General features: G+C 42.6%; 1 protein-coding gene across 3 annotated transcripts in view; it reads left to right on the forward strand.

Moving 5' to 3' along the window:
- MTMR7 (myotubularin related protein 7) overlaps positions 1–20,415 on the forward strand; it is a 93,935-nt gene that overhangs the window by 67,153 nt on the left and 6,367 nt on the right. For all 3 annotated transcript variants that reach the window (XM_061177592.1, XM_061177594.1, XM_061177593.1), the window contains 4 exons: positions 3,893–4,025; positions 15,982–16,091; positions 17,157–17,282; positions 19,140–19,189. In XM_061177592.1, the coding sequence (XP_061033575.1) occupies positions 3,893–4,025; positions 15,982–16,091; positions 17,157–17,282; positions 19,140–19,189 (419 nt within the window). The remainder of the gene's footprint in view (positions 1–3,892; positions 4,026–15,981; positions 16,092–17,156; positions 17,283–19,139; positions 19,190–20,415) is intronic.

The raw sequence follows: 20,415 nt of genomic DNA on the forward strand, positions 1-20,415 counted from the left end.
CTGAGTGCCTGCTCTGTGCCAGCTTGACGCGTAGGGTTCTGGCCATAAATGAGATCAGCCACCTTCCTGTGGAGCTCACGTCCTCTGCCCCACTCCAGTGGATCTTCTCTGTCATGGATACTAAATCTCAAATGTTTCAATTAAGCCTGCTCAGAAGCCTTCAGTGGCTCTCTACTGCCACAGATAAAGTTAGAACTTCTTAATCTAGCTTGTGTGTAGAGGACCCTAATAATTTCTAGCCTCCTTTCTTGCTGCTGCCGCCAGACTTGAACCTTCCGCTGTGCTTGCACTGGTTGACTCACTGATACCCACCTCCTTCTTTGGTGGCCACTGATACCCTACCTCTTCCCTTTCTCATCGCTTCATCTGGGATGCCCTCCCCCTTTCTCTCCATGCTTCCTGGTTATTAAAGCCCATCTCAAGTCCTCCCATCATGAAACGTTACCCCTGATGCCCTAGGCCACGTGGGGCTGTTCCAAATTCTAACTACTGCCACCGCCTCTACCAGGCTCTCAGCTCCTGCCCAGTCCTGGTGGGTATTATCTGTCGTTATTTGGTGCTGTGTGCTGCACTTCCATACTTGATGATAAGCTTGTGGTGGCTGGAACCACTTCTTATTCACGTTTTTATTCCATTCAGTGCCTGGCACACAGTAGGTGTTCGTTAAGTGTTTGTTGAGAGTGAGTGAATTTTTTTGTTTCACTTATGAGCTTTTTTGCACCCAAAGATGCTGAGATGATCAAATAGCAGAGTGACCTTGGATTAGAAAACAGGGCACTTTTTCCAGTACCACTTTTCAGTTGTCTGTTGTGTTCTTTAAGCATAGGTTGAAACTGGAATGCAGTTACCTCCATTGTTTTATCTGTTAGAGAATTTTTTTTTTTAATTAGACTTTCTATTTTGAGATAATTGTAGATTCACATGCAGTTGTAGGAAATAATACAGAAGGATGCCTTGTACATTTTACCCACTTTCCCCCAGTGATAACATCTTGCAAAGCTGTGTACAGTATTGCAACCAGGATATTGACATTGATAAAATCCACCAATCTTGTTCCGATTTTCCCAGTTTTACTGTAGTCGTGTGTGTGTGTGTGTGTGTGTGTGTGTTTAGCTCTGTAAAGTCTTATCACATATGTGTGTTTGTATATCCAGTACCACAGTCAAGATACAGAACAATTACATCACCACAAATAACCACTAATCTGTTCTCCACCTCTGTAAGTTTGTCATTTCAAGAACGTTCTGTAATTGAAAACATATAGTATGTGACCTTTTGAGGTTGTTTTTTTTTTTCCACTATTTGAGAACTTTTAGGAGCTGAAATGAACAGCTTTTTCTTTGCCTGTGAAATGGAGTTCTCAGCCTAAGGGACAGGGCACCAAACTAGACTTAGTGTTTTATTTATATAAGAGATACTCTATCTGAATGAATATACATGTAGGTCTAAGATAGCTTCTGAATTTTTTATTAATTATGAAACTGTATTTCCTGCTTTGAAGGGTCAGCTGGTGCCCCATTATCCTGACAGGGCCTGTAAAGTATGTGGACACCTTGAGAAAGTACACTTTGGATGGTAGATTAAATATTGCCACCTTCTGTTCATTATGAGAAGTACCGTTGGCTTTTAAGAGGCCATCTTGTGTGGCTCCTTTGCTTTTAAAGAAGACCATCGATAAATTCTCCCAGGTCATAGGTAATCAACTACTAAAAAATGTGAACATAGGGTCCTAATTATAGATTAAAGTAATAATAGTGTTTTGGTTTTTATTCACTGCACTGCTTAAAAAGAGTATGGTATGTGGTGAGTAGACTTAACTTGAATTATTCAAGATACAGAATAAACATAAGGTTCATGTAACATAAAGACAGTTGCACGTATCCTATTAACCATTTTATTTATGAAGCTTGTAAAGAATAAGCCAGCAACTTTGGAAAATAATTATACAAACCAGTGATATTTTTATAATAGTATGTTTCAAAAGAACAATGTCTATAGGTAATTTTAGAAAAATTTTCCTCTTAAAATATTTTTAAAATTTAAAGCATGAACATCAGTTGTCTTAAAAATAACACTATTTTTATATTTTTTTCTTTATTGAGACCAAACCCTTTATCCTTCTCATAGCATGCCTGGGAGAAAAAGGGGACGATCTTTTCGTAAATGGGAAACAGGGTAGTGGGGCGCGCCCCAGCTGATGTCACGTGAGCTGAGTCACGGAGCAGGAAAGTGAGGGGCCTGCCATATGTTTTTTTCCTGTTATTTAAATTACAAACCCACTATATCTGGTTTGTAACAAAGCCTGGAGGAGCATCTGGAGTAGTACTGGCAGCCGCTCCCCACACGTGCCACCTCTGTCTGCCTGCTGCAACAGCTGCTAAATTGGTATAGCCTTCCATTCATTTCTGTTCTGCTTAACCCAGCATGCATAAACGTAAATGCATGTCTGTAGGTCGGCTTGTTTTACAAAAAATGGGATAATTGTATGAATATTATTCTGGAGCTTACTCTTTTCACTTCACATGTCATGGCCCAGTATCTCCTCTCTTCTCCACTCCCTCCCCTCCCCTCTTTTTCTTCTTTCCCTCCTCCCACCCTCCCCCCGCAATATCTAGACATCTATATATCTGTGTATCTCTATCTCTGTGTCTCTACTTGAGCCTATTAGAAGTCCAGGGTATGAATATACCATAATTCATCCAATCATGGCCCTGTGGAGATACTCATAGGTTTTCCGTTTTTTTACTCTCAACTATTACAAAAAAAAAAAAAAAAGATTGCAGTAAACATCTTTGGACGTCTGTCTTTACGTGCTGGTATTTTAATAGTGTCAGACTCTCACACATAGGAGATCTGGGTCAAAAAATATGTATGCTTTTAACTTAACTTGGCTTTTTTAAGCTTAGATTTTTGAAAAGTATGACTATCCCCCGAGTGCTGCATTGTGGTCCTAAAAACTGATATTTTTTTGGTGGTGAGTGCTCTGCCTGGGCTAGCCCTCCTGCCCTTTGTGGGCAGAGGAAGAGAATGGTCAGTGAATATTGATGTCTAGGATGTGATGACCCACTTAGCTGAACAGCAAGAATGGAGTATTCACAATAATACATTCATTCTAGAAATCTGTGTATTTCTCAGCTAAGGCAGGACTTGTCCCCTTCTTGATTTTAGTTGCACAGGAATAAGGCAGAAGTTTGCATATCATAAATTTCTTCTTCAAAGTCCATTACCATTTAACCCAGTTTGCACTAGGAACCGTGACTTTTTATATATGAAATTATGATAATGAATGTGGTAGAAAAAAATCCTCTCTGGAGATTTAAATAGGGTGGCCGGAGGAAATGTCTCTGGAGGCTTAGCACCTGCTTGCCCTCTCTCTGTTTTGTTCAGCGATTCCTGCTCAAGGTTGAATTGGGTACCTGAGGGATTCTTGTAGGCAAATTAGAATGACGTAACTATTCCTATACGTTGATGTGTTTATTGGCATTCTAATACTGGAAGATATAATAATTTAACTTACAGAGCTTTATGTTGCCAACTGTATCTGCTGATATTCTTCTGCCAACCTAAGGCTGTCATGTTTGGTATTAAATTGGGGCGACTTGGCTCTGTACAGAATCCCACATTGGATTTGGCATCCCTGACAGGGAACATCTCCAAAAGGGCTTATCTATAGGATGCTTCCAGCTCAGAAAATGTTCCCACATCAACAAACTGATGTTGTTGAATGTAAGCTCAGCACGAGTGTCTGTAGCTACCTAGCCCAGCACAATGTTCCCGGGATTTAAAGCATGTTTCTGCACATCATGTTGCATGTTCTTATGGAGAGCCGTGAAGTGTTGTGATTGTTTCATGACTATCACTGGTGACTGTTCTGTTTTGCTGCCCACTGCAGCTTAATGCGATGGCAAATCGTGCTGCAGGGAAAGGCTATGAGAACGAAGACAATTACTCCAATATCAAGTTCCAGTTTATCGGGATAGAGAACATCCACGTCATGAGGAACAGTCTGCAAAAAATGCTGGAAGGTAAACCATTTCCTTATGCACGGCATTTAAAAAATGCAGTTAAATGTGTTAATGCCAAGCTGGAATAAGATGGTCTCTTGATGTGAAAATTGTGCTTTACTGTGATGTTGTTTGCAGGGGTGGGATCAGTTGGGAAGAACATCAAAATGCAGGGACTCTTGAAACATTTAGCAGCTATTCTCTTCTTTTTTTGTGTCCTCCTGGAGTGGTTTTGTCACGTGGTGTTGGCTGCCAGGCTCTCTCCGGTGGCACCTAACACCGAAGATAAAAGTGCACGGGGATAGTTTTTCTTTCTCTCTCATAATAGTAGTTTGACCCATATTCAAGACCATTTGGAGATAAAGCAGTCCTACATCGAAAGCAGCCGCAAGCTGTTCACGCGTGGACATGAGGTTCATAAACTGAATCCGAGCGGCTGAATGGCCATTAGGAGGACGGTGGGGGGTCCTGGTTGTCCCTTCCATCAGCAGCAAGTGCTGCAGTGCGCTCCCCCCCCCACCCCACCCAGCAGCGAGCACCACGAGACGCGTACGCCCAGGCTTCGATACTCACAGGGAGAGGAAGTCGCAGAGCCGGCTTATGCAACATACAGGAGTTATTCACGGGGCCACACCAGCCGTAAACGAACTGCCAGAAATCGTATATTCCAAGCAAAACCAGCTTCGTTGCCTGCTTACGCTCTTGCGCTTGTCAAGGCCCAAGGAGCAGTCTGTTGTCAGGTCCACCGCTTCTCCCTCCTGTGGGAGCCGAAGAGAAAGAGGGTGCATAACCCAGGGCTTCGTGCCTCTGGGCCAGGGGAGGCTGTAAATGCTGGGCTCGCGCTTCTGGGGGGAAGCCCTGGGGAGGCGGCGCTGTGTGCCAGGGAAGCGGACGGTCCGTCTGCACCGGAAATGCGGGCGGGGTCTGTAGTGAAGAGGGACAAAGAAAGGGCCGAATTCCCTTTTTCTCGGGATCCACGTTTGCTCTCAGTAACTCGTGCAGTTCAGTGCTTAATCAGAGCGGGATGTAGTGAGAAGCTAGCGGTGGGGCTGGAGGGACTTGAGTGTCACAGACAAGCCTGATTTCCATTCTCCTTCCTGGATTCCCGGGGTCATCTCAGTCATTATGAGACTTTGAACACGTCATGTACCTTCTTTGGGGCTCTGTTACCTGCTGTAAATGGAGAGGATTGGACTAATAATGTCTGTGGACCCATCCAGCCCTGACAGTCTGTGAGTCCACACTTTGATGCCCCTGATTGCAAATAGTTTAAAATTGAGGGTTTGAATGGTTAGACGAAACCTCTTCCTGCATCTTAAAAAAAAAAAATAACGGCCCCAGAGCTGTCTATCTCCATCTTACCTCCACGTGAAATTTGCCATGTCTCAGGTGACAGGAGGATGCCTTGGGCATTGAACTTCGTAAACTTTGGGAGATTATCATGGGCGGTGTGGCTCTCCCTGTTATAAGCTGTGCTTTTCAGACATTGAAAAATTGGACTAGCTTGGTGCTGTAATTGAAGGGGTAGTCTAGTTTTAGTGTGAAGAGTGTTCATTATCAGAATCATTAAAAACATTTGTATGCTTTATATTTTTCATTTAGTAATTTCATAAGCTGACGTTTGAGAATATATATTTTCTTCTATGCAGATGGTGGCCCCCAGGAGTGCTCGTAACATGGCGATTTGGCTTTTGTTTTAAAATTAGCATTTACTTGGTTTCTTATTCGGAACCATGTCTCCTGCCCTCATACCTTTGGTCTGACTCGCGATTTCTAAAGGACCAGCGAACTGACCGAGTTCCAGAGGGAGGGCAGCCTGTGTTTCATAAGGGGTCACGGTTCTTCTGCATCACTTTTTCAGCTCTGTGTCAGTGCAATAAGCAAGGCCAACTTTCTGGATGCCTTTCAGGGGACTTGACCAATGTTTGACTATCTGTTTTTACCAAGTAAATTATAAACTGCTCGTGGAAGCTCAGCTGATGAACTGATGCAATCAGACCCACCTTTTGAGGCTTTTATCCTTCAAACAGCTGTCTTGGCATCAAAGAGATCGGAAGGTTTGTACTGCTGGTCACTTGGTAGGAAGCGGAATAATGCATTTCCTTCATGATTATTATTTTTTTTTCAAAATTTCTCTTATCAGGGATATTGATATTATCAGGAGAGATTCTGAATAACAGAAATGAAAAATTGTTTGCATTCTGGCCCCAAATAGCCCTGTCTGTGAGCAAGAGCTGCAGGGTATTTCATCAGAAACTGAAATCTAGGACCAAGTTCACATCCAGTGTAGGTCCTTTTGTGGAGCTGATTGATTGCATGTTAACTTTGGTTTCTAAGTTCTAAACCAAACTATTTTGTGACATTCGCACCTCCCAGTGAGATAATAATGAAGCCTTTCAGTTATGTAGCAATTGTGTGATTTATTAAGTGCTTTCCACAGAGCCTTTCCTCTTGATCATATAAATAATGGCTTTTCCCTCAAATAATAAAAGGATGCCCTATATTTTCTTTCTTTTGTTGTTGTTGAAACCGGCAGTAGAAGAACCTGGGATAGGCTCTTTCCGTGGCTGAGGAAATTGTTATCAGATGTGGAAATAAAAACCTCCTAGGGCATCCTTGAACTGGGGGGAGGAAATCAGTGAGAGGGAGGGAGAGAGGGGCACATGGAATTACCTCACATCCGGGCTTTGAGATTGAGCCGCACTATCGCGCTGCTTCGTAAATAAATGCCTGTTTTCAAGGTAGGCGGGTGTTTATGGGAAGGACATGATGGCAGTGACACCTTCCTGTTTTTCAGTCACCATGCTCCACCTTTTGTATGTTGCCCAGAAAATTGACCTTTCTCCCCACCACTAGTTTCGGCGTGCCTGGATTCTACATGAATCTTAGATTAATATTGTTGGCCACAGTGTAGTTCTGTATAACTGACCCCTTGTTCATTGATTTGTGCATTTAACTAAAAACAGAGCACCTGCTACGTGCCAGGCTTCCTCAGTATTTTTACTTAAATGATTCACGAATAGGCAGACCTTGAAGATATCGCAGGTTCGGTTCCAGACCACCTCAGTAAAATGAATATCGCTATAAAGTGAGTCGCACGGATTTTTTGGTTTCCCAGGGCATGTGAAAGTTATGTTTACCCTATCCTGTAGTCTATGCAGTGTGCAATAGCATTATGTCTAAAAAAGCAATGTATGTACCTTAATTTAAAAATATTTTATTGCTTAAAAGATGTAACCATCATCTGAGCTTTCACAGAGTTGTAATCTTTTCACTGGTGGAGGGTTTGAAATATTTCGAGAATTACCAAAATGTGATACAGAGGTATGACGCGAGCAAATGCTGTTGGGAGAATGGTGCCGATAGACTTGCTTGATGCAGGGTTGCCACAGACCTTCAACCTATAAAAAACACAATATCTGTGAAGTACAGTAAAATGAGGTCTGCCTGTATTTGATTTCACAGCAATAGTGTGCTGTACGTAATATTATCTGCACTTTATAGATGAAGAAAGTGTCTCAGTGAAGTTAGGCAACTCAATCTAAGATAATTCTTTAAAGAAAAATAAGTTGAAATAAATAAACATAGAAAAACATTTAAACTTGCTCTGATAATTAAAGAAATGTAGTTAAAACCTCAAAGTACTATTTTTCTCTTAAAAATTTTTTTAATTTAAATAAAATTAAATTTATTTAAATATTTAAATTTAAATACATTAAAATATTCAATACTGAAAAGAATGTGGTAAAACTAGTACTTTAAATATTTCTAGTATCATTGAAATTGGCAAGAGATACCTAATATATTTTGTTCTGAGATACATATTTTTACCAGATTAATTCCCCTTAGGGACTAATCCAAAATATGGTTTAAAAAAAGAAAGACATATAATGCCTGTTTTGATAGTAGTGTTTTATTTATAATAATAGAATTTTGGAAGCCTCAGGAATGTTCAACAATAGTAGACTGACTAAACACTCTACCTTTTGATAGAAAATTTTGCATCCATTAAAAATGATAAATGTGAAAAATATATTACTAACATGGGAGAACGTGTATAATGTAAGTGAAAAATTCAGGTTGTAAAATTGTACACATACTCTTGATTCACTATACAGTAAACCATATTTATGAAGAATTTCCAGAATGATAATTGGATTAGAATGAGAGGACAATGGGTGAATTTTTTCTTTTTCCTTCTTTATTTACCAAATTGTCTATGGTTGGTATGTTACATGGAACACAAACAATACACACTTATCAGGTCACAGTTTCTGAGGGTCACAAGTCTGGGCGTTTCTCAGGTGTCAATGGGAAGCCAGGATCCCTCCGCCCAGGATCTTACAAGGCTGCAGTCAAGGTGCTAGCTGGGCTGTGTCCTCATCTGGAAACCTGGATGGGGCAGAATCTGCTTCCAGGCTGATGCAGGTTATTGGCTGCATTCAGCTGAGGGCCCTGAGCGCTGTCAGCTGGCGGTCACCCTTAGGTCCTAGAGTTCTCTGCCATGTTGGACCTCCACATCAGCTCTTCACAACACGACAGGTTATTCTTCAAGACCAGTAGGAGCGCCTCTCTCCAGTTACAAAGTCCGGTGTATTACATTTTTAATTAAAAAGTTTTTAAAGACATACCCTTCTTGGTATCACATAACAAAGCAAGAATTGAGCCTAGTACTTTCCATCATTTCACCGTGATCCTCGTTGATTTGTGGTTCTTTTATTGGACAGGCTCACAGATAACCACCCACATGGTAATGATGATATAACATTTATGGGGTGATTATTATGTACTGGACACTGTTAATTTTTTTTAATATACTTATTTTTTGGCTGCGTTGGGTGTTCGTTGCTGTGCGCGGGCTTTCTCTAGTTGTGGCGAGCGGGGGCTACTCTTTGTTGCGGTGCACGGGCTTCTCATTGAAGTGGCTTCTCGTTGCAGAGTACGGGCTCTAGGCGCACGGGCTTTAGTAGTTGTGGCACGTGGGCTCAGTAGTTGTGGCTCATGGGCTCTAGAGCACAGGCTCGGTAGTTGTGGTGCACGGGCTTAGTTGCTCCGCGGCATGTGGGATCTTCCCGGGCCAGGGCTTGAACCTGTGTCCCCTGCATAGGCAGGCGGATTCTTAACCACTGTGCCACCAGGAAAGTCCCAGACACCATACTCTTAACCACTTTGCTTTACAGTCTCTCTAGGTGGTGGCTTGGGTAGAAAGTGTCCTGGCCTAAGTGTCTGAAGATCTGGGTTTGGGTTCTTGCCTTAGTCTCTGAGTAAACGTGAACAAACCTCATTTCCTGTATTTGTCAAACAATGTAAGCAATATATCATTGCTCTCTAACTCACAGATTTGTTAAAAAAGATTCCTTGCAAACTGTAAAGTGCTTTCCAGTATAAGGTGCATTATGCTTTTTCTTGGGAAGCAGTACTGTAGTTTAAAATAAGCACTGCGTAAAATGGACAAGCTAATGGGCTGTAGATTAATTCAGGCAGCTAGGCAGGTATTTGATAGGTCCCCTGCTTTCTTATGGGTGGCTTTTCTTAATTTTTTTCTTCAAGAGACGTGGAGTAAGCACAATTTCAGAGGCATGGAAGTGCTTGCCTTGTGATACAGTCTGTGTCCACTCAGCACAAGTTCATCGAAAATAATTTAATAAACCCCATGCCGGGCCCGGTGGATGTTTTCTCAGCAAGTTGTCTGACAGAGATACAGACCTCAGCCTGACAGCAGATCAGATGGGAGCAGGTCCAGAGCACAGGAACAAAGGCCCGGTGCCCATTCAGCAGTTTGGACAATACTGTAGTGAAGGGCTGTTCGTAAGATTCAACTGAAAAGATTGGAATCTTTTTAGCAGGCCCCAAGCGGTAGCCACTTTTATCGTTTCCCCTAGAACTGGGGACAGTGATGATGGAGAAAGTTTTGTGGTAAAGTCAGGTGGCGCCAGAGATATGTGACCTGTGCTTGTGTGTGAAGGTTGTGAGGCCCGATTGTTCAGAAACTTTGTTGGGTGTAGCAGCGACAGGTGAAAGCAGAGAACTTCGAGTGTGTCATGGGAGGCACCACGGCCGTGGGTGCTGTGCTCGTGTGACGACTCCCTGCTCTGGCGTCCCTGCCCGGTGCTCTCGGGTGCACCAAGGTCTAGAAGGGGACAGTCCCTAACACACCCGGCTCCGAGGTTCCCACGAAGTATTTTTCTCTGCTCAGAGGTTAAGGTTGTAACTCTCAGTCCCGGTGTCCTTTTTATTTGATGCTTTCTTCCTCACCTCGTTACTTTATGTGGTGATGGCTACGTAAGCCTGGAAGAAGTGGAAGAGTTGAACCCTTTATAGTCACATTTAAGTTTTTCATTTCAAAGTGAGTATTTCCTGTAACATGGCCTACAAGTTTATGCTATGAAGTTCTACCAGCTATGAGCTAATGAAAAGCTATAAAGGTTGATCTTTTTTCGGTTCTCGATCTTCTGACTTTCCCCATTATTAATTTCCTGAGATTACTAACCTATTAGACGAGACAGCCAATAAGACCTGGCTGCAAACCTGGTCACTGTCCCTCAAAATTTAGCAATGTGGCATGGGTTTCCACACAGAAAACCTACTTTCCCATTAAAGTGAACTGCATAGCTCCACCCAGCGGTAAGGTTTTTTAATAAGTGTTCTGCTAGAGCAACAGGTCTCTTCGTCAGGCTCCACTAGTTATCAATTCGTGGTCACTTGAAAGAAAGAAATGCATCAAGGGTGTGTACCTGGCTCTCTCTGTGTTGTAAGAGGATGTAAAATGTGGCTGGATGGTGTCGCCCGATCTAGACTGAGATCTAATGCTCTAAGCACTGAGGCAGAGAGGAAAGAGCGTGAGCTTTGGGGCGTACGTGTTGTGGCCAGGACTCCAGCTCAGTTATTTGCTGGCCGAGTAACCTTGGATGACTTAGTAAACTCTTTAAGCCACACTTGCTAATCTGAAAATTGGGAGTAAATATATGCTGTATGGTAGATAACGGATGTAGAGGAAATCACTAGGAGCTACATAGTTATTTCAGACAATCATCTGTACATCAGACAGTTGTTGAGAGTTTTCTATACGCTGGGCATTGCATAGAAAAAAAGCTTCATTTATTAATACAAAGTGACGTTACTGATTTTGATGTAGGGCAGAAAATCATGGCGGGAAGAGAAGATGTTGCTTTCTCATAAGTGATCTTCCTGAGGGCTGTCCTTGGGTAGATCAGATGGTTGAATGTTTTAATTGGATGTCAAAACCAAAGACTTTATCTCTGGGTGATTTTAGCAAAGGAGAGGACAAGAGAAAACAAAGATTTAATGGGAGAAGAATGGCTATTTTTTATCCTAATTATGCTGTATCTTGATGTTCCTTGGGACAATTCAAAGATCAAAAAATTTCAGAATTATTGTTTTCATTTTATTAATCATGACAGCTAGCTTTTGGATAACTAGGACATTTACAAAAGGAGCACTTATAGAAGAACGTGTCTCCCATAAAACTAAAGATAGACATGACTCATATTAGCCACAAGGCGAGCAGTTTTTCCATAAGGCTGCAGGTGGGATGGGGCAGTTCAGTGTCTGCTTGCCAGTGACAATGTGGCCTCAGATTCGATGGGTGCGTTGGTCCTGCAGCTTTGCTCAGCTGGTGTGATGAGCGTGGAATGCTTTTCCACCAGTTACGTCCCCAGCTACGTGTACTGCTTATTTCACCACTTCTGTTATTTGCTGCCAACATCTTAATCTCACATGGTTCTCGGCCTTCTCTCCAGCATTTACCACTAATATCTTACATCCACCCCGACTTCACAGGCTCTCAGCACCCCTTCTCGCAGAGTAGACTTCTCTATTTTCATCTGCCTTACGTTTCCTATTTAGACTTGCTCATTCCTTAAGCCCTGTCTTTGGTTGAGTTCCTGTTCACTGAGAGAAAATGACCAAATCCCAAGCCTTATATATGGTAAATGTAACATAAATGGGCATATATATTTTAAAATTTATTTGTGGCAAATTGTGTCTTTAGACACAAAATTCATATGCAAAGCTAATAAATGCTAATAGGGCATTCTTTTGCGAACCAGCTGCTTGATTTTCTTTAGGTCAATGGTAGTTAGTATTACTGGAATGTGTGTGTGTATACATGCATTTACACACACATACATGTTTATTAGTAGCTCGACACAGACACATACTCATGCCCATGTGTGTCTGCATATACTATTATCTATGCTGCTAATGCAAGCAGTGCTAGCACAGGTGTACAGAATTTAGGCTGGATCGCAACTTACCATTTTCTATTAGCATCGAATTCTTTAGAGGAGGGCAAGGCTATTCAAAAGTGGCTTTCATGGCATTGTTAATTGTGTGGAGATTCCAGAAAATAGCATCCTAAGCAAAGCTGGAATCTTATTGGTGTCCAGTAATATACAGAGAAGCTAATACACAGATCTCTCCAATTAATGTAAAGGCCTCTGTAAAGAGGGTCCATGTCAGTTGGCAGGGGTGGGGAGGAAAGCAGCACTGACATTAATAGACTGAGTACACTTCACTGCAGAGTTGATTCTGTCACCAGGGCGGGCTCTAAGTAAAAAAGGGAGACGACAGGGCAGGCTTTACCAAACACTTCTGTTGTACAGGCCATAATTAAGTCCTCTTTGAATGGTATCACCTGCTGGGATGTTCAGTTGAGGGAGATTACCATCATTTTGCTAGTTCTTTGAAGGCCGTTTCATTGGGCTTGGGTTTTTGACTCCAAAATGGGAAGGAGACAAATCAAACATTAGGAGAGCTCAGGTATGTGTCTGGCTGGTAAGTCAGGGAGGGCCATGTACCTTCCAACTTTAGATCTTAGACACAAGAAAGACCAATCCCACAGGGTTCAGGTGGAGACTCTGCACCCTCACTGATCCCCACCCAGTCACTGTGTAGGAAGAAATGAGCTTGGTGTAGGAAATAGCTAAGGAAGATCATGGAAGGTTAATTTTCCTCCAAATAAATTTCCTATTTCCTCAGGTGCCATAATTATTGATCTTTTTTTAAGTGTTGTTTTTATGTGTTTGTGGGATATAGTTGCCCTGTTAGTAAAACAAATGTCACTAGACCCGGGCATCAAACTCCAGGTTCGTATAATAAGTCTGGTTCTCTGTGATCTGTGGCTGACGCCTCTGAGGTCAGCTGAAATGAACTTTGTTCAGCAAAATGGTTTGTAAATATTGGTTCAGCTTTGGCAACAAGGGTGAACCGATCAGTATTTCTGCCTTATCCTGAGTTTATACAAACAAACCCACCAGTTTTATATTTAAAAATCCAGGCGCTAATTCTTGGAGTCGCAAGTGTACCCCCATCTGTCCATGTGTATTAATCACCTGTGGGCTGATGGCTCTTAACCATCGCCACTCAGCATGTGAGGGGAAACACTTTCTCAGCCACTACCTTGCGTGAAACCTCGGGAGGCTATTTTATTGAATGTACCCAGTTTTAATGTTCCCGAAAGCAGATGTGTTAAACAAGGAGCCATCCTCCGTGTGGAAGGAAAGGAGCTGACCTGGGAGAGATGCGGCAGCTGGTCCCCTGGGCCGTGAGCCAGTGAAGAGGGTGGCCTGGGCATCCTCTCCACAGCACCTTTTAGGACCTTGCTCTGTTAGCTGGCTGGTCCCCTCTTGCCACTGGCACAGGCCACCTCCCAGTTAGCTGGACAGCCTGGCGTCTTTATTTTTAAACTTGCTGTCATTTCCACACCTGGTGGGAAGAGAAGGCAAAAGGGATCATCTGTTCTTGGACTGAGCTTCAGAGCTTCGATGCCAAGATATCCCTCTAGCTCCCTGGACTTTTTGAAATGAAGGAGGATGCCAGCTAGCCCTGAGCCTGATCATGACCACCAGAAATTTGGGCTAGTTCAGTGGAAAAAAAAAAAAAACCACAAAAAACAAAAAACTGTTTGCAAGTCAGTGTTATCTGCAGAAGATTTAAAGAACTCAGTGGGTCCAGAGACTCTACGTGGTGGAATGTGTGTATTTTAGGATTAAGTTGAACGGTCTGGGTCACGGCCGGGGTTGGACAGAAAGACCAAACAGCAGGCGCCCGCGGGAGAGGCCGCAGCACGGAGGGTGCGGGGATTGCGTCATGCGCGCTGCACGGAGGGCCTGGGCAGCACTGCGGCCAGCCCGGCCCCGTCCGTGTCCCCGAGGACAGAGCCACGCCCGGCCCAGTTTCTCCCCGGGGCTGGCGTTTTTCAGTTGCAGCAGATTCAGCGTCTGTCTTCACACTGAGTACATACACCCCGAGGTCACGGGAGGATTTTCCCAGGGGCGCCCTGGCTGGGTTGCTTTATGGCACTGACTTCCGCACGTGCTCCTTCCTAAAACTGCCTCGCCTGCCTTAGAGATGCTCCTCCGTCCAGGTGTGAACCAGCTGTCCTTTCCCACCTCCCCTGACGAACTGCCCTTTTGCCACCTTACAAACGGCGAACACACCTTCAGTCTTATTATGGTGCGTTATTCCAGGGTGCCTGAGAGGGTACATCGTTTTAAAAATCAGTGGAGGGGCACACGTGCAAAAACGTTTGAAGACTGCAAATCAGGTTAATCTTCCTGGAACAATCTAAATCGCTGCTGGTGGGGAGCCGGCAGCACTGTGACCTCAAAGGGACAGTGTCCTGAACCAGGGCGATGCTGGAGAGAACTCACTTCTCCAGCTGGGCTTCCAGCTCAGGGCAAGCTTTTGGAAGGAAGAGTTTGGACTCTTGCCTGAACGTATTCATAATACGGTTTTTTCTTAAGAAGGGCCTTTAAAGCTGGGAATCTCGGTGTTATTTTCTTCCTCACTGCTGCCGTCTGTGACTCAGAATTTAACTACTTGTGCTTTTTTTGTGTGGCTCTTATGTTGTGGGAAATACGAGTGAACCCTCTGCTATCTGGCATATTTGAGGGAAGGGCATCTGATAAATTAAATATTGTTAACTGTTTTTATGTATTGCAAATGCGCAATGCTTTCATAGACTTAAAGTTGAATCTGGGAGTTTAGAGTTGGAAGGGCATTTAGATATAATTTAGTACACCTTCCCTGTTTTAAACATGAAGAAATCAAGGCCCAAAGAAATACACTTTAAACAAACAAAATCTATGGAACATTATTTAATTTTCATTGATTAGTTTATAAGATTCCTCAAAAGGGCTTTATGGGTATGAACCCCATGAACTTTGGAATGTCGTATTTGTGATATGTAGTCAGAATGCTGAGCCCTAAAGTTTTTTCACGCTTCATGTCAACTGAAAGATGAGCTCTCGAGATGAAATTGTTTGTGACAATATTATAGAAGTGTTTGCACACCTGCCTTAGTTTTGTAAAATATAGGTATCATTGGAATCCTGGATTATCTTCATTTTCAACCAAAGGGAAAAGCCCTAACCCGATGCTCTAGAAGCATTCAGAAGTGCAGGGTCTCATATTTAAGTTCACACGCTTTACTCCCTTTGGGTAGGGTTGTTGGTAGGAGGAGTTCGATCATTTCCATTTAAGACTTCTAGGACAGTTCTGTTTTGTATTTTTACAGCAGTCCGCAACTGAAGTGCTTGGATGATGGAGTTCTAGTTGGGAAAGTGCTGGAGTTCGTTATAGGAGTCTTTTCCTCCAGGGCACTCTTAACTCAAGTGCTTCTTGGTGGCACATTTTGAATATCTTTGCTAGAAGAATAAATAAATCTTCTCTTATTTTTACTATGGTAACATTCAATGATTTTCATTTATTAGGGTTTAAACTTTACCAATATAATACTCCTAAACAGATGTAGTGTCCCCTGTGACCAAAGAAGACAGAAAAGCCTTACTTGGAACTGTTCAGTAGAATGAGTGAGCTTGGGCATTTATCTTGACTCAAGTCTTCCAGAAAATACTACAGTGAAGGAATCATTAACAAACTGCCTGCAAATATGATCACGTGTAAAATGAGAGATTTTCTGTATTTTGTTTCTGTAACACAATTTATCTTGCAGTGTGTGAACTTAAATCTCCCTCCATGAGTGATTTTCTTTGGGGACTGGAGAACTCTGGCTGGTTGAGGCATATTAAGGCCATCATGGATGCAGGAATCTTCATTGCAAAGGTATGCGAATGCAGAGAACATAAATTATGGGGCAGAGCAGCCAGTGTACTCTGACTTCGGAATGGAGATCTTGTTCCCTCGCATGAGCTCCTCTGTACTAAACTGGGTGATACCAAAGCTGGCTTTGCAGACCTCCATGAAGTTTGCCCTCTGAAGATGGGATTTTGTGAAAGAGAGGATGGTGTTCACTTGATAGTATATCATCAAGGCGATCAAGTGGTAAAATACTTTCAGAATGGTCTCTCTTCAACTAGGCTTGGTCCTGGGTGGAGGGAATAATTTTCTATAGGAGGGTACATCCAAATGTGAGTCACTTGAGTGACTGAGGCCTGAAGCTTCCACCTTAGCAAACAGCTCCCCCTTTTCAGTGACGGCAGAAGCAAGTCATGTTCCTGAACCTGGCAGGTAGATTCTGTTCTGCCAGAGGAAGATTTTGCTGCAACTGCTTTTGAATGCATTGTCTATTTTGTTGTTCAGTGCATTTTTTTTTTAAAATAAATTCCCCTCAGATTTATACCTAAAGACAACCATATCTTTTCTGATGACATGGTATGCTCCCCTTTATTAGATAATTCATTTATTTAACAAATATTTATTCAGTGCTGGGCACTTTTACTTGGCTCTTATCCTTTTATCTCTAATTTCATAGTTTTACAATTTATAATTTTTGTCTTTTCCTTTTTGAAAATGATTGCAGCCAGCAGCAGCTCCAGAATTTCATTTGGAAAGGCTTAAGGTGGAAACCCAGCGGGGAGGAAGAGAGGGTTGAAGGTGGACTAGGAGACGTTCACACAGGAAGCCTGCTTGTATATGGTACAGAAGCCGGGCTCTTGGCTTCTGGATATAAGGGAAGGGAAATGACGCTTCAGTTACCGGCACCAAACCTCTCCTTGGCTCCGCCCTAACTACACGGGGGCGTGAACACTCAATAAATGAAGGAACAGGTTTTGGTATTGATTTTTTGCCTGTAAATCTTTTTTTGATTCTTTCTGTGAGTACAAAACCAAAGCGAATTCTGATGATTTTTCCTGTTGATAGCCATCCTTTGCCCATCCTGTTTTTCAGGCAGTTTCAGAGGAAGGGGCAAGTGTGCTTGTTCATTGTTCCGATGGCTGGGACAGGACTGCTCAGGTGTGCTCGGTGGCCAGCCTCCTGCTGGACCCTCACTACCGGACTCTGAAGGGCTTCATGGTGAGTGTGGCCGCTTGGCCACTGTCCCACGCACGCAGCGCCTGGACAGAATGGACCTCTCTTCTGACAACTATTGGCAACTTTTTCCCCTCCTCATCAACATTATTTTTCTCTTGGTAGATCAGCATGATTAATTAAAGGGGAAAAGGGGAAATAGGCTTGGAATAAGAAGGTGAATTTCTGGGATTTTGGAACCAATTCAAATCAATGCTATTAAAGGTGAATTTGGGGGCAAATATAAAATATCTATTTAGCAGTTTGTAAAATAGTTTTATACATCCTTTGTATAAATATATTTCAAGTTTGATATATATTTTCAAGTTTGAGGTAACATGACTATAAAACAGAAAACACTTTCCAGAAAAAATATTTGGAGAAAAAACTTTCTATAGGAAAAAGTGTTTTCACGTACTGCTTTTATATTTTAAATTGTCCTTCACAACTCTGGATGAGAATACTGAAAACTTTACAATGTTCTTGCATTCTTTGAAGTCATGGGTACATCCTCTCCTAGATTTTGCACCTCTTAGATGTGCATCAAAACTTGTCATGTTGCTTCCAACTGCAGAATATTTGTGTTAGTTGCCTGGAAGGGTGAAGCTTTGGCTAAGCCAGAACCAAATCTTAAAATGACTGCAGGGACTTCCTAGCGGCTGGGAGATTACCTGGTTCCTGCCTCTTGAACCATGATTTGGTAGAAAGTGCTTCAGAGGATCCTGAATCCATGCTTGGGATAGATGCTGAGCCAGGAAGCCTGATGGGATAGCTCTGCTGCTAGGTCTCCTTTATCAAGTATTATCAGCTGACACTCTGGGGACAAGAGAGAAGTGGCAGGCTTCCACTCTTGGGCTTTTTCTTTCCTTTTGTTTTGAATGTGTCAGAGAACTTCCTATCACCTGTGACAGCACTGAGACTTCAGAGTGACATTCCTGCTTCAGACTCCTCCCCTGGACTGAGGTTAGGGGCTGGAGTCCTTCATTTATGTCTGGAGAGTGGGGAGGCTGAGTCGCACAGCACCGGGAGCCTCTCTCCTTCACCACCATTGGCTCTTTTTGATTCCTCCCCATTAAACTAGGAGTTGTCAAGGCCAAACTTCAACCAATCCTTACTTTTTTTAAGGGAAAAGCTCTGGCTGTTTTAGAGCATTGGTGATATTGATGGTACTATCCTATAGTATTTGATTAAAAAGTTTTTTTTTTTTTTAAATCCAGACAATTTGAGAGTATAAACTCATGTTACCCCTAACTCCAAAGCAGGGCTGAAACTTCTAATATGTTCCAGACCCTCATCATTCTAGAATTCTTCTAAAGTATACTAAAGATCACTGGAAAACATCCCTAATTGTTTCTTGTAAAACGGTTAGTATTTGCTATTATACTGACAAGCAGCATTGCCTGTTGGTTGAGAGTTGGGCTAGATGGGCTGTGGTGGTTTCTGGAGCTCGGTTACAAGGTGGCATCAACTACTTCCCAGTAGCGTGATCTTCGGTATTTAACCTCTCTTTCAGTTTCCCCCTCTCTAAAATGAGAGTGATAATACCTACCTCACAATGAAATGAGATCATACATGAAGCAGTATGAACAGTGCTCATTGAAAGCACTCTGTGGGTGGTGGCATTACATTTTCATGTGTCCACGCTTGTTTATTTTTCCTATGGAAGGCTTTCAACTTTGCCTCCTTCTGACACGCATCTCTATAGGGGTGGATAGTGAGTGCTCGTTCATTTGCAGGTTACGGAGGAGAGTGACTTCTGCTCCAAGAACCTTTGAATTCAGAATCCTTCAGAATTATTAGTGCTGGTCTCTTATTTTCCTTCATTTGCTTCTCTCCATGATATTTATATTCTATCCTGTGTAGGTATTAATTGAAAAGGACTGGATTTCCTTTGGTCATAAGTTTAATCACAGGTAAGAAATATTTTAAAATCTGTTGTAGTGAATGTTTAGGATAAAAAAAAAATGTTTCTGAAGTTCTCAATTGAGTGGGGGAAAATAGCCTTGTTTTCAGAGTTTCCTTGTGTATCTTATCAGGAAGTTAAAATTTTGTTGAATATGTTGTATCACAGATAAAGAAGTTCTAACTCGAGAACGGTTGGTATTTACTGAGCAGAACTAACTAATGTTAAGTTCTTCCAGAAGAGACAGAAGCTTGTTCATTAATCGACCTAGAAAGGATGGACTCTCCCTTCCTTCCACACACATTTGATTTACTAAATTATTCCATTTTTGAAGTGCAAACATTCATTTTAAGCTGCACGTTGTGAAATGCCTGTGGAACAGTTTCTCTTTGATCTTCCACAAGGGGAGTTAAATTGGGCTTATCCTGCGGCATTTGTGTCCCAAGCGTCTCTGGAGAGCTAATGTAGGACAGCGGCCCAGGCTTTGAGCCCAACAGATCCAGCCTCAAATCCAGGCTGTGGCATTTACTGTGTGGCCTTGGGCATCTGTCCTCTCTGAGCATTCGCCTCCCATCTGTTTAAAGGGGAGACCCTCCCTAATCCACGGGGGTTATAGCAAGGCTTTTAAAACCGTATATGTGAATAGCCCAGCTCCTTGCCTACTAGCCCATCTACTGGGCTTTATTCAATAAACAGAAGCTACTGGCCTCATTTGATTAGTGTGGATGGTAATGTCTGACTGGTGTTCTGATGTCTCTAATCCCTGAATGTTATGTGTTGTAGCTGGTATGGTCTCGTCTTTTACAGGTAAAATTTAAATTTAGGCAGCATGCTGATAATAATTTAGAGATTTTTTTTTTTTTTTTTTTTAAAGAGCACTAGATTCTTTTTTTTTTTTTTTTTTGATTTATTTATTTATGGCTGTGTTGGGTCTTCGTTTCTGTGCAAGGGCTTTCTCTAGTTGTGGCAAGCGGGGGCCACTCTTCATCGCGGTGTGCGGGCCTCTCACTATCGAGGCCTCTCTATCGCGGCCTCTTTTGTTGCAGAGCACAGGCTCCAGACGCACAGGCTCAGTAATTGTGGCTCACGGGCCCAGTTGCTCCGCGGCATGTGGGATCTTCCCAGACCAGGGCTCGAACCCGTGTCCCCTGCATTGGCAGGCAGATTCTCAACCACTGTGCCGCCAGGGAAGCCCTAATTTAGAGATTTTGATATACATTTTTGATTCAATGTTTT

Source organism: Eubalaena glacialis, chromosome 20, assembly GCF_028564815.1.
Source record: "Eubalaena glacialis isolate mEubGla1 chromosome 20, mEubGla1.1.hap2.+ XY, whole genome shotgun sequence".
Classification (NCBI taxonomy): Eukaryota; Metazoa; Chordata; class Mammalia; order Artiodactyla; family Balaenidae; genus Eubalaena; species Eubalaena glacialis.